At 38.7% G+C, this 14282-nt stretch overlaps 1 protein-coding gene across 1 annotated transcript in view; it reads left to right on the forward strand.

The window, feature by feature from the left end:
* spire2 (spire-type actin nucleation factor 2) overlaps window positions 1-14282 on the forward strand; it is a 192266-nt gene that overhangs the window by 136216 nt on the left and 41768 nt on the right. The window contains exons 7-8 of the mRNA XM_039763456.1: window positions 1224-1347; window positions 11474-11643. Of these exons, the coding sequence (XP_039619390.1) occupies window positions 1224-1347; window positions 11474-11643 (294 nt within the window). The remainder of the gene's footprint in view (window positions 1-1223; window positions 1348-11473; window positions 11644-14282) is intronic.

The raw sequence follows: 14282 nt of genomic DNA on the forward strand, positions 1-14282 counted from the left end.
AGACTTCACCCATTTCTTGATTACGTTGAAGGAGTCAAAGTTTCGAATGAAGGTGACAGCTTGTTCAACCAGCCAGGAGCTATGCATGAAAATAGCCTGGATAAGATTTGATCCCACTCAAAGTAGCACCACCAGCAGCCATTCATCTGTAGATCTGTGTGGTCAAGAAGAAACATAAGACCTCAGAAGTGTCTCCAAATATATACGTACAGACCCACTGACTACTAGGCAAGCATCAAGGTCTTGAACAACACGCGCTACTGCAGGAAGCCAGTATTGTAGTCTGAAAGGAGGAGAGGCATATGCCCACCTCAGCTGATTGAACACCGGACATACCACTGTATTTGGTGACACATGCCGGTGCTTCTGCTAGCAGAGAGTTGCAGAAGTACAGCTGTGACAAAACAAGAGCTTGGACCAGATGTTATACGGCATATTCCTTCAGATACAGTCTGATCTTTATATGGTAAGATACCAAGAGAGCTGGTTGCACCAGTGCTTAGATGGTACAGAGGTACTGATCACATTAGTTAAGGTATTTTACAGAGAACCAAAATCGTAAGGCACAACTTTTTTTGGACCCACTGATACTTTCAGAGTAAAAGTTGGTTTACACCAAGGATCAGCACTGTTATTCATCATTATCCACTGATGGGAAAATGGGAGGAAAAAGAAGAAGAATTTCCAATATGCGAAAGTAACCTACAAGAAAAAAATTGCATATTCTGTTCTAAGCGAAACTTTGGTGTATGTCGCATGTTCCTTATGTACTGTTTCTACAAAAGTCTGCGTCAACAAAGTTACTGCAGTCTGTAATAAATTGTGTGCTTCTCCCCTGCTCAAAAAATACAATTTAAGGGCAAATGGGGCAGCATTATGATCACCATTCCTGCCTCATGGGTCTAATATCCTGGGATCATATTCTCTGCCTGGTCATTGTGTGTGTGCAGTTTGCATGTAGATTTTTCTTTGGTCACTCCAGTTTTCTTCCACATCCCAAAGATATGTGTGTGAGGTTAACTGATAATCCTAAATAAGCCCCATACAGGTGTAGGCGCATATGTGCCAGGGCTCTGAAACGCCATCCAGAGTTCGTTACCGCCTTACAGCCATTGCCTCCAAGATAACCTCTATCCCCCTACTGCTCTGAAATGGATGAAGTGAGCCTCAGAATATCATGTGTATGTTAATGGCTGATCTACTTTCTCTTTTACTTTTATTAGGCCTCAGAAAGAAGTCTACGGCCAAGACCAGAAAAAACCCACTCTCTCCATGAGAAAATCTTGCATGAGATCAAACAAGAACGAAAGCTACGCCCTGTGAAGCCTCCATGCTGTGATAGAAGAAGTACAAAGATCATTTTTTTAAGTTGTATTTCTTGCTGCACTGCTATTGTTCTTTTTAATTAACTGTGCTGAGGCTGAGGTTATCTATTTTAGCCTATTTTAATAGATCTGTTAAACTGCTGTGCTTCAAGACATGAAGATACAGGGTGCATTGCAGATTGTTATAAAATAGTTTCATGAGAAAAGGCAATGCTTAGCTTGTCAGCTTGCTGCCTATCCCATCCAGAGTTGGCTCCTGCTTCATCTCTTCTGCACAGTGACTATGTAAAGAAAAGTGTTGGTTTATAAATGAGATGAACGTACAGCTACAACAGCATCCAATGTGACTTAAAAAGTGGCTCACTTTATGGTTTTCCTGATCCTCACTTAGCTTGTTCACTGATTGATTTTAATTTTTTTAAGATTCTGATTTATCAAAAATGTATTGAAATTTATAGATTTATGCTCATAAATCACTAATCACTTAGGTTAGATTCACTAAATACAATATAAATGAAATGTATATAAATTTGTCTGCCTATGCTGGATCATTGGCTTGGTTCAGTGTTTTACAGATTTGGTGTACAGATTTTGAATCCTGGTCCACCCGCTTTCTCTGTGGAGTTTGTACCTTTTTCCATATTAACTTTTTCTCTGGGTACACTGCCTGTCTTCCCACATCCTACGATATGTAAGATAGGTTCATTAGTCATTCTAAATTGGCCCCATATGGCTGAATGTGTGAGTGTGCCCTGTGATGGAGTAGTGCCCTGATAAGGATTCATTTCTGCCTTGTATACGATGCTACTTGTGGTCAGCTCTGGTTTCTCGTCGTTAAATATAAAAAAATGTTTTTTTGAATGTTATGTCCTCTCTTTAAGTATACAATTATGTACAATTCATGCAAGAATTCACAGTGCACATGATTTATAAACTACAGTATACCCTGACTTACAGCATACTTTTCTATTAATAGTAGGTGCTCTACTGTACTGTGCATGATTATACATAATGGTCACTGGATCACTCACAGGTCTGTCACTGTGTCCTTTTCATAAAAGATGGCCAAATGTTTCAGACAATTGTGGATATATGGTGGAAGCCATTTTAAACAGCTAAATGACGTGAAAGTATTGCTCAGGTTGCTGTTGCTTAACTCTGAGCAATGAATAATCTGAATATTGGGGACAACGCACTGAAACCAACCTATAAATTATTTTTAGTGTGAGTGAGAAAACTATTTAGAAAGTAGCTTGGCAAACTGAAGTTTAGGAATAACTAGCCTCCTTGAAGCCACACATAAAATATATACATCTGGAAACAAGCATGACAGAATTTTGGTTAAAACTGAATGAAGAACAATTAGATGGCTCATTGAGTTGTTGAAGTGGGAGGAAACTGGAGCACCTGGAGGAAACCCATGATAATACAGGGAGAACATACAAACTTAATACTGAAAGGACCTGAGATGTGGACCCTGGTCTGGAAAATGACATGACATGAGTGAGTGTCACATTTCTAAACCAATCCAATGTGTTATGCAAGCAGTGCTCAAAGTAGGGGTGGTGATTTTGAACTGCAAAGATCAGTTAACCTGATCTAACAGACTGCAAGCTTCTTTGTATGATGAGCAGTCAAAAACATTTCTCAAAAAACCCCTGTTAGACATATAAATGTGTGTCACATGTGCCAACAGCACATTGCACGGTATACAAACAGTGGCATAGCTAGGAGCGGGTGGAGGGGGCGGTCTGCCCCGGGCGGCACATTTTGGGGGTGCCATTATTGGCCAAATGGCTCAGTACAATTCATGTGTAAGCAGCAGGGTTCGGAAAAATATCAATCATGGATAAAAAAAACTAAAATTCTCTTATTTTTACCCACAAATGCTTCAAAAATAATTTTCTAACTGTCCTTCTGTGATGGCATCAGATACAGCAGTTGAAATTTACGAGGCAATAACAAATGTAAACATAGACATTACACCGATAATAATTTCTAGGAAGATAAACAACTAATTTACAATTTATAACTTCATTTCATTATCAATCCCAATACGTTCCTGCTCTGCATAGAAAACATCCCCACCTATCACTTGTACACAACACTGGTTCTGGTTTTCACCGCGTACTTATACTTGCACATGGCTTATTAGTGCGTCTATACTATATTCTTGTTTAGTTAATGCTTATAAATAATTATATATGAAAAATTATTGCTGTTTATATATATGAATAAATCTATTCAAAATGTATCTTAATTTATCTCTATACGTCATTTTAATTTTCTAATTAAATTGGTTAACATATTCAAATATGTTGGAGGGCGGCACGAACTCTAGCTACACCACTGTATACAAATAAAAATAACCTTTTTTAAAAAATAAACCTTTCTGGAGCATTGGATTACACATTGGCATTTTACGGCATCAATGGATGAATTGTAAACGTGAACGATATATCGCAGGTGTTGTGTGTACTCTCTGCTGTTCAGTGTTATAACGATTGATAGATAGATAGATACTTTATTAATCCCAAGGGGAAATTCACAAAGTGTAGGAGTCGAAGCAAGTGTGAGAGATTTGGCAGCAAATTATGCATGTGCAGTAAACAGTGTGTCACACTCCATCAAAAGGACTGCTGTTAAAGGAGCTGATGATGAAGAGGCGCAAGAGATGCAGATTTCAGTGCTCAAAACACCTGACTCAACAAATCTACCTACAACACCAGTAGAGGCACAGATGAGGCTACACAACATCCACCTTCTGACTGCACGTCTAAATGAATAACTAAAGAAATTTACCATTACGGTCTAATTTGAAATGCAAACATGCCATGACAAAACAGCACAGCATTTTAACACTTTGTATATCCAAACAAAACAATGCTTATCTAAACTCTGTTTGCTGTTGCTGTGTCATATAGTGATGCATTAGTTAGGCACTTCTGAAATGTGTGGAGCCCAGTAGCTGTTGTGGTCTACGTGTGTTTATTTCTTTGTCTCCACTATTGCTATATTCATTAGAAGATGACAATTAATTTTTAAGCTTCAGTTAATTTGTGCTACTGTGCTCCTCAATGAATAACAGCAATTTTAGCTTTTTATGTTATGTCATGTTATGTTATGTCTTATGTTCAGTTGCTTTTGCTATGTCCCTGTAACCCCAGTGATTGTTTAAAATGCACGGACTGGAGAAATTGGGGGTGGTTGTTTTAGGTAGAAGCCCAGTGGTGTATTATTTTCAGTGCAGGATTTTACTGCTCTTCACTACACACTTTTTAACAGGTTGTCCCCAAACATGTACTCTCATTTGAGAATCATATCTGACCCCACGAAACTATGTGAAAACACATACTAAAACATGTACCATAGCTCAACACACTTTCAGAAAGTGTTGTCACACATGCGTGTCAGAGGACTGCCTTGCAATCTCAGTCGAGGTATATAATAACCCGTTTGAGACGAGAGGGGGTGCTGCTGCTAACACTGTCATCTCCTTCTTTTTCCACAGTGCAGAGAGGCTGCCTAATGAAAGCATTTAGCCCTGCCGCCATAAAGTCCCAGAAAGAGGAGTAATGTTTGTCCAGAGCAATCCATGAGACGATGGAACCTTACCAAAATCCTATTTTTGAATCCCCACAGGAGGGATCTGCACCAACAAGTGCTATTTTCAGTTCTTTTTATTTATCTCCGTGTCTTTGGATGAATAAATGGAATCACCCGGGTGGCGCCCCAAAATTTGTTGCTGCAGGCCTGAGCTGTCATTACCACACTTGGCCACACTGCACATACAGTACATTTTGTCTAGTTTTGTTCGTTGTGTTACCTATATATACTGGGAAAAGACATGTTGCACTAATTGGAACAGTGTGATTCATTTCTGGAGTTTCATGTTTTTATATATGCTTCCTACGTCGACATGTGAGGGATTTTTAGAAAAATATTCCTTTGCAAGTGTTCCTGTGAAATCCAGACTTTAGCAATTGACGAAAAATAAGCGCATGACTGGGACTGTGTACCAAAACCATTCTATTTATACGTCAGAGGTTGTTGTAAATATTGACAACCATATAGAAAGATCACTTGTTCCGTGTTCACTCATGGATGTCATTCTTGATATATCCATTCCAAGGCATTTGTCTCGTGCATTAAAAAAACTTTGCATTTTCTATTCAAATAGATGACATTTACAACCAATACTATGATCTAATATAGGAAATTTTAATCCGAAAAAAAGTAGGGAATTAAAAAGGCTGAGAGAGAAAGTACTCGTATGACCATCGGGGTCTCAACGTGGTCCTGAGAGGCCAGTGCGCCCTTTTTATAGCAATTACTGGAATTTGATATTTATTTGTACAATTTATTCCCATTCTCATAATGCTATCAGTGCATGCTCCCAACCTCTTCATAATGAGGGCAAATCACTACAATGTTTAATGGACTTGAATGAAAATAGTATTCCATCTATCATTCTTTTTTATTTTCTTTATTTTTTCACATTCAATTTTTTCTTTATTAAATTATAGTGTCAGTGTATCTGTTGTCTCAGTTGGATGGCATTTGCTATAGGATTCTCAAGAGAATAGCTAATGTTTGTAAATTCTATTGGAATGAACGCAGTGTATTTTATTACTACATCCATTACAAAATACATTGCAAATAGATGGTGCATTGCAAACATTATCGTTGACTATGCCCAACAGAGGCCAACTGTTAGACAAACAATAATCATCACAAGACATATAAATTTGTGCCACACTAGCCATAGGATATATATGATTTACTGATCTTGTTCCTGGACCATATCAATTTACATAGCTGATAACTGCTGGAAAATTCATGTTGCCCCTTTTTCTGACTGTCAGTTGCATGCCACTTGACAGAGGGGACAAGTCACTAACTGTCCACCTTTGCAAATTAATGACCAGACTTTGTCTGTGGTTCAGTTGTTTAAATGTCTGGGGACTACTTTCACTAATACATTAAAATGAGACAGGCACATCACCTCCATCATAAAGAAAGCCAGGCAGAGATTATTCTCCCTTTGCCAGCTTAAGAAGCTTGGCATATCAAGGCATATGTTGTTAAATTTTTACTCAACCATCATTGACAGTATTTTGACCTTCTCCATCACCATTTGGTCTCCTTCTGCCTCCGCTCTAAGACTCGGTTGCAGCAGGTGATTTGTCCAGCATCTGTACATTAAATTGCCATCACAGAGAAGGTAACAGTCTATTGTAACCCAAACTAACATGCAATCTCTGAAGCTTGTTTCCTAAAATTATTCAGGTCCTAAATAAACTTAGGGTCATTCTTAACTGTTAACTATGGAAGTTTGTAAGTGTTTTGTTCAAGAAATGGTTGTATTTGTATAGTGGTTGGCACAGTGTCAGGTAAATGGTGGGTTGAAATTGTGTTTTCTTGAGTTGGTTATGTCTTATATCCCATGTTTGGCACTTAACCAAAGTCAATTCTGGTACTTTTCACATGCTAGCAATAAAATGATTCTGATTATACGGCGGATTAGCAGGTACAGAAAGTTTAGCCTATCCTTTTTTCACTTTTTTGTGGTACCTAACACACAAGACATCAGATAGATGAGCTTCTGTTCTGTTTGTGATGTCCAAGACATCTGTGTTCCTTATTCCTCATTGCTGCATTATATGAATTGTACTTCCGGATGAGTATTCATTGGTTGTCAGCTCTCATACACACATCCCTACAATTAATGAAAAATATCGGAATGAGTCCTGGACAAGTTTGAGTCAGTCACTTGGTATGTCACAGTTCATGACTGGCCTTAATCGGAGCGCACTGCCAACTGCCTCCGACTAACTAAGACTATGTAAGCAACAGCCTTGACTGAAAACTCATTTGAAAAGTCTACTACTATAATGTGACATGGCCTTAAAAGGACTTTATAAGAAATGTGTACAGCTGTTCAAGATCAAAACTGACCTTCTTATTTTGCCTTTTCCCTTTAAACTTATAAACCGTCTTTCACTTTGTTTGATTTCTGGCATCCCACTTCTAAATCTATCCACAATGTCTCTTGCAGGCTCACAAGCTGGAATTTAATTGTTTTACAACTTGCTGAGCTGTTCGTCTTTAATTATGAGGTCATCAGAAGAACTTGAATATTCCACATATCTCCAGAAATTAGGGTTTGCTTTTAGCTATTTTAAGTTGGCTGTCTGGTGCTTTTTCATTTTATTTTGAAGCAGCAAATTAGGAGGAAATAATATGCCCAGTCACATACCTGCTCATAGGAGACAGTTGATGGGCTTAACTAAATAGAATGATAAGCTGGAACAGGGGTTGACAATGGGCACTAATGCTTGTTCTTCTTCCTCTGCAGACCCTCAAAAGAAAAGTCTTATTGACACCCCCACCCCAGCCTCCAGTACTGACCTCGCTTCCATTTCCTACCCTATAAACATGCTGCTTCCTCCCATTCCACTATAAAGCTGATGTACTGACTAATACAGTTCAGTTGAGTTGTGGACTCAGTCTGTTAAGATTACTCGTTGTATTGTTTTCTTACTCATATTCTTCAAGTGTACAGGTTGGCTACCCCAAACCTTTTTCTTAGTTTTGTCTTGGTATTACACCCTGATGAGATTCGCTACATGCTTGTTATTAAACTGTTATTTTTAAAAGGTTCACCGTCAAAACCGCAACCGAAAAATAAGGCGTCGACAAATACGCGCCAACAAAATCGCCACGACAAAATCGCGAGAAAGGCCAAGAGAGTGGGACGCCCTTGCTGCAATTCTTCCTACATATGCAGGGCGTGATCCTAAGGACTATCTATGTGCCGTGCTGATGGCATGCTGCGTCTCATAATATTGACTTCTAAAATAAACATTATTATATATGCTTTAAACTAGTAATTCATATTTAATTAAACTTTCGCGATTTTGTCAAGGCGATTTTGTCGGCTCGATTTTGACGGCACGTTTTAATCAGCGCTATTTTGTCGGCGCGCATATGTCTATTGCGCAAATGTCGGGTCACATTTTAAAAGATGTTCAGAAGGAAATAAAGATAAAAATCTTAGCAAGTGAATTAAGATGACTTAATGAACTTTTAAGTGTAAAACACACCTTCAACCCTACTACATCATAGACACCTAAATCCATACAGTGGGTTATTTCTAGGTGAACAGATGCGATGCCTATATAGGTAAAAGAACTAACTTTTTTAAACCTTTTGAATTGAATTGAGAGTCAAAGGGCTCCTGTGCATATGGAGATAGTAAGAGAAGAAGATATTCATTTAAATTAAAGTCTATGCTAAAGCTTGCAGTAAGGAAAACTAATAGTTTAGCTCACAGAGATCACATTTCACTGATAGTTTCTGTCATAATTTTCAGTGGGGATCTTGTTAGATTTTTTTAAAATCTTTCCAACACCTACCAAATCATGTTAGGTATAACTGTCGCTTTTGACATTTTTTGGTGAATGGCAGGGTTTACATTACTTTTTAGGAAAAAAGTGCAATTTGTCCTCAGTCTCAGTAGGCAAACATTTTCATCTTGATTCTTATTAGTGTCACTTAAAGAAATGTTTGTAATTTAATTTATCACTCAATATTTTTATTGAGAGTGCTGAAGTAAACCTCCTGTTTTACTACATCCAAAAGGTGGACTGTCTTGGGATAGTGCAAGTTGAAGTACACTGAAGTCGCTGTCATGTTTATGGAACCAGCTTGAAAAGATGCGCACTTTCTGACATAGCATACTATCAAGCCGGATGTTCCATTTGATAAAAGCTACACTGTGATGAAAGAAGCATATACATAGTGAATAACAATGCTTACATACTTAAGAAGTATTAAGAGGCTTACAGTGTGCCACGCCATTCCCTATTCCATCACGCTACACTACTAGGCAGGGTGGATCCTTTGATTCATACTGTTTATATCAAACTCTGAACCTGCTCTCAGCATGTCACTAGAAATTGAGTACTCATTGAACCAGGTGACTTGTTCACGTCTTCTGTTCAGTTTAGGTGCATATGTGGCCATTGTAGTCTAGCTTTTCAGTGTTTTATAGCTGACAGGAGTGCATTTAAATGTTTAGTTGCAGTACCCATTGAATGCGTTGTACTTCAGAGACACAAAGCAGTATTGCTGTGCTATTTGTAAACTTTCCGCTGGAATGGGTTTGATCAATCTTCTCTGACTCCTTTCATTAATAGGTAGATTTATTCAATGAAAATACCAGATATTGGATTTTTTGTTTTTGTTTATCATAACGTTCCCTACAAACTGTAAGACAGATGTTTCTGAGATGATGGAACCACCAAGTACTGGACCAACAGGCATACCATGGTCAAAGTCACTTAGATCACCTGTCTTGCCCTTTCTAGTGTTTTGCTTAGACAACAACTAAACCTCTTGACCACGGCTGGATGTTTAAATAAAGGTACAACCAGATGATTGGCTAATTAGGGGAGCACTATTTGTGTTAAAGGACACTATATTGCCCAGAGGGGACTGGGCGGTCTCATGGTCTGGAATCCCTACAGATTTTATTTTTTTCTCCAGCCGTCTGGAGTTTTTTTTTTTTTTCTGTCCCCCCTGGCCATTGAACCTTACTCTTATTCGATGTTAATTAATGTTGATTTGTTTTGTTTTATAATTGTGTCTTTCATTTTTCTATTCTTTAATATGTAAAGCACTTTGAGCTACTGTTTGTATGAAAATGTGCTATATAAATAAATGTTGTTGTTGTTATATTAGGTACACTCACTCATTAAGTCTGTATTATGACAAGTTCATTTTTTAGACCATTCTCTCATCATAAACATGTAATAGTCTGTACATGGCACCTTCACGCGCTCCCACTTACATCTTAATAACCATGGATTTCCACACCAAGCTGCACTTAGATTTAAGCTGACATAAATAGTAGTATTTTCTCCATTGCTGTCAAACATTTTTTATGTTTTTTTTAATGAAATTCTAACAGTTTTGGGAAACATGATCTGTTCTAGAGCAGCACGGTGGAGCAGTGGTAGCACTGCTGCCTCGCAGTAAGGAGACCTGGGTTTGTTTCCCGGGCCTTCCCTGCGTGGCGTTTGCATGTTCTCCCCATGTCTGCGTGGGTTTCCTCTGGGTGCTCCGGTTTCCTCCTACAGTCCAAGGACATGCTGGTTAGGTGCATTGGTGATCCTATTATTGTCCCTAGTGTGTGCTTGGTGTGTGGGTGTGTGTGTGTGTGCCCTGCAGTGGGCTGGTGCCCTACCCAGGATTTGTTCCTGCTTTGCACCCTCTGTTGGCTGGGATTGGCTCCAGCAGACCCCCCGTGACCCTGTAGTTAGGATATAGCGGGTTGGATACTGACTGACTGATCTGTTCTACTCAGTCTTTTTTAAAAGAATTTACTTGGTAAATGCCGTTGGATTGTTCTCACTCTGCTTGAGGGCTATTTTTATTTTTTTGGTGTGGGGGGTTTTGGGGGTTGAGTTCTCCAATTTTGTTCTTGAATCCCAAACACTTGAATATTCGTTTTGTTAAGTTAGCAACTATAACTTGTCCCTTGAAAAATTGATTGTAGAGTATAAAAGAAGTCAGAGACAGATAAAGATTTGGGGCAACACTGCAACCCCGTATTTTGTAAATACGAAACAATAAAGAACTTTTCAGCAAAAAGCGACGTCTCTGAAGACGCAAGCCTGAAAATAGACTGCCCAAGAGGGCAACACTTCTGGTTAAATATAAGCCAGGCAGGAAGAGGCGGGTCCAAGTAAACTGACACCGGAAGTGACATCAGAGGTGGTAAGGTTGTTAGTCAGTATAGTCCATGGATTGGCAAGGAATTGCCACCACCAGAGTCTTTAAGCTGTTCCCAAGGTGCACGTGTGTGACATTAGTTGCCATAAGTTGATAGCTATTTAGTTAACAATACAATTGTATGTTTTTTTATCTTATACAGAATAAAGATCCCATGTGTTTTGGGATTTACCTTCCTCAGTCACTACAATACCCCGCTGTCCATTATTGTCAGGTTTTTTTAACACTTATTGCTCTCTGTAGCTACTGACATGTCTGCAGTGTTCTCACTGGCTTTAGTAAGCTTACTTCTAGTGTACAGAAAATTAATCACTATTGCAGCTAACAGATTTCTGCCCTTTTGTTTGCAGATTTCGGCTCTTTACCTTGCATCGTTCAAACCTATTCCAGTGATGTGAAATCCACGTCCTGCATTGACCTTTCTGTCCCTGATGGTGCTGGTCGGCCACCACCGCAGCGGCCAAGGGTTTTGCTGAAGGCTCCCACTCTCGCTGAAATGGAGGAGATGAACATCTCTGAGGTAAAACTAACAGCCTGTTTCCTTAACTGATTCTTTCTGACCTGCTTGCGTCTTCCTTGTGCCGTTTATATTTCTGTTAATGTTTTCTTTGGTAAATCCAGCAGGATGATTAAAGTTGTTTAGATAACAAGGTCCATTATTTAAATGAATACATCTTGTGTTGAGTGCATCCAGTCACTCATTTAGTCAGCCAACCCTCTTGCCACTGACACACTCATCCACCAAATAATTATTTTACATTTTAAAGATGCTTTTTTAGTACCTGGTCACAAAAGGCTAGTAGAGACAGGCACAAAACACTTTGCAAGTCTGAAAATGAAAGAATGCATTCTCCTTTTTTCTTTAAGTGAAGGAATCATACCAGTTCTGCTCCAAGCTGACTGGATACCATTTTCATCTGTTAAAACCGTATGATTTTTATACAGAATAGGATTATTTGTTTTCTAACTCAAGTAGATGGATGACCTTTACACGTATTTAATGGATACATGTTTTGTATTTTTGGAATGCACTGATTTGTAAAATTATTTTAAGAACATTATACATGGCATTTCCATTGTGTATTTTGTATCCATGTTGTGTTGCACTTGTGAGTTGTTTTGTTGTCTTCATATTATTATTCTACACTTAACCTGCTTTACATTCATGAAGCAAATTCTTAGGAACACTGTACTAATACTCGGGGCTTTTTCTGTGATGGTGCGTGGCAGTACTGTATACTGGCACCTTGGCCATGACAACTGCTCATGGCATCAACTAGTATATGTATTCCAGTTTCATGAAGTGAGTATGAGCGTGGGTTTTCACAAATTAATCTAATTGTTACTCCAATGAGGGTCTTGTTAGTGACAAGCACTGTTTCTGCACTTTAGAACATTAGAACAATAAAGACGAGAACAGGCTATTCAGCCCAACAAAGCTCACCAGTCCTATCCACTTATTTCTTCCAAAAAACGTCAAGTCAAGTTTTGAAAGCCCCTAAAGTCTTACTGACTACCATACTGCTTGGTAGCTTATTCCAAGTGCCTATCGTTGTTTGTGTAAAGAAAAACTTCCTAATGTTTGTGCGAAATGTACCCTTAACAAGTTTACAATTTACAAGAAGTATATGTTTACAAGAATTTCACAGGTTTCCCCATGTTCTTGATGAACTCATTTTAAAATAACAGTCTCTATCCACTGTATTAATTCCCTTCATAATTTTAAACACTTCAATCATATCACCTCTTAATCTTCTTTTGCTTAAACTGAAAAGACTCGGTCCTTTTAATCTTTCTTCATAATTCATGTACTGTAGCCCAGGAATCAGCCTAGTCACTCTTCTCTGGACCTTTTCTAGCGCTGCTATGTCCTTTCTGTAGCTGGAAGACCAAACCTACACACAGTACTCCAGATGAGGCGTCACCAGTGCATTATAAAGGCTGAGCAGAACCTCCTTGGACTTGTACTCCACAGATGGTGCTATATAACCTAACATTCTGTTTGCCTTCTTAATGGCTTCTGAACACTGTCACACTAACACTTCTCTTCATACAATTGGTTTCTGATTGGCCCTCCACTCACATGCATTGATCTTGTGGATTCATGGCTGTTACAAGGATGCAAATCAGCCATTGATAGTAAAAGCAAAGAACAAATTAGGAAGACTGCATTCGATGAAAACAATTTTCTTTAAAACACAAATTAAGCATTGATTGCTTTGTGGGACTACATAAAAACTTTTTTGTAGAATATAGTGTCCATTATTAACTGGCAGTTGACATTCTTCGATTTTAGAAATTCTTTTCTTTCATTTTAAACTGTCAAGCAAGCACAATATTATGCAGTACAGTACACTTGACAATTTGTCAATATCAAATTTTAAACTTTCTGTTTTTTTGCACCAAATAAACGAAGCATGTAGTGCTAGTACTTTCGGCCCCTATATACCCTCACAGTACATCAGACTTCATCCAAACGCAATGTATGCGTACCGTCACCTTTTTGTTTGCAAAGAAAGCACTGCTAAAACTGGGTAGGTCCTCATTTTGCTCTCACAATCAGCCTAAATTCTTCAAGGGATGGATTCCATAAGGTATTCCTTTGAGATTCAACTCCATGACTTGATTGTTTCACACAATTTCATTCATGCTGCAAATCTCCCGTCTGGTGACCGGGAAAGGCAGTGAAGAACATGAAACTCATTGTCAGGTTAATTTAACCAGTTTAAGACACATTTTGCTTTGTGCCTTGGTGCATTATCATGCTGGAAGTAGGCATTAGAAGATGGGTAAATTGTGATCATTTACAAGAATTTCACAGGTTGCACATGGTTAGTAACAATACTCAAACTGCCCATGGCATTCAAGCAATGATTAATTAGTATTAAAAGGCCCAAAGTGTGGCAAGAAAATATTCCCCACACCATTACACCACCACCACCAGCCTGGACTGTTGACACAGGGAAGGTTGGGCACATGAATTCATGCTGTTGGTGTTTAATTCTGACCCTACATTCTGTGTGCCTCAACATAACTCAAGATTCATCAGGCCAGCTTATGTTTTTTCCAGACTTTCACTGTACAGATATGGTGAGCCTGTGCCTACTGCAGCCTCAGCTCTTTCTGTTCTTGACTGACAGAAGTGGATCCTGACATGAT

The sequence above is a fragment of the Polypterus senegalus genome, chromosome 9 (assembly GCF_016835505.1).
Source record: "Polypterus senegalus isolate Bchr_013 chromosome 9, ASM1683550v1, whole genome shotgun sequence".
NCBI lineage: Eukaryota > Metazoa > Chordata > Cladistia > Polypteriformes > Polypteridae > Polypterus > Polypterus senegalus.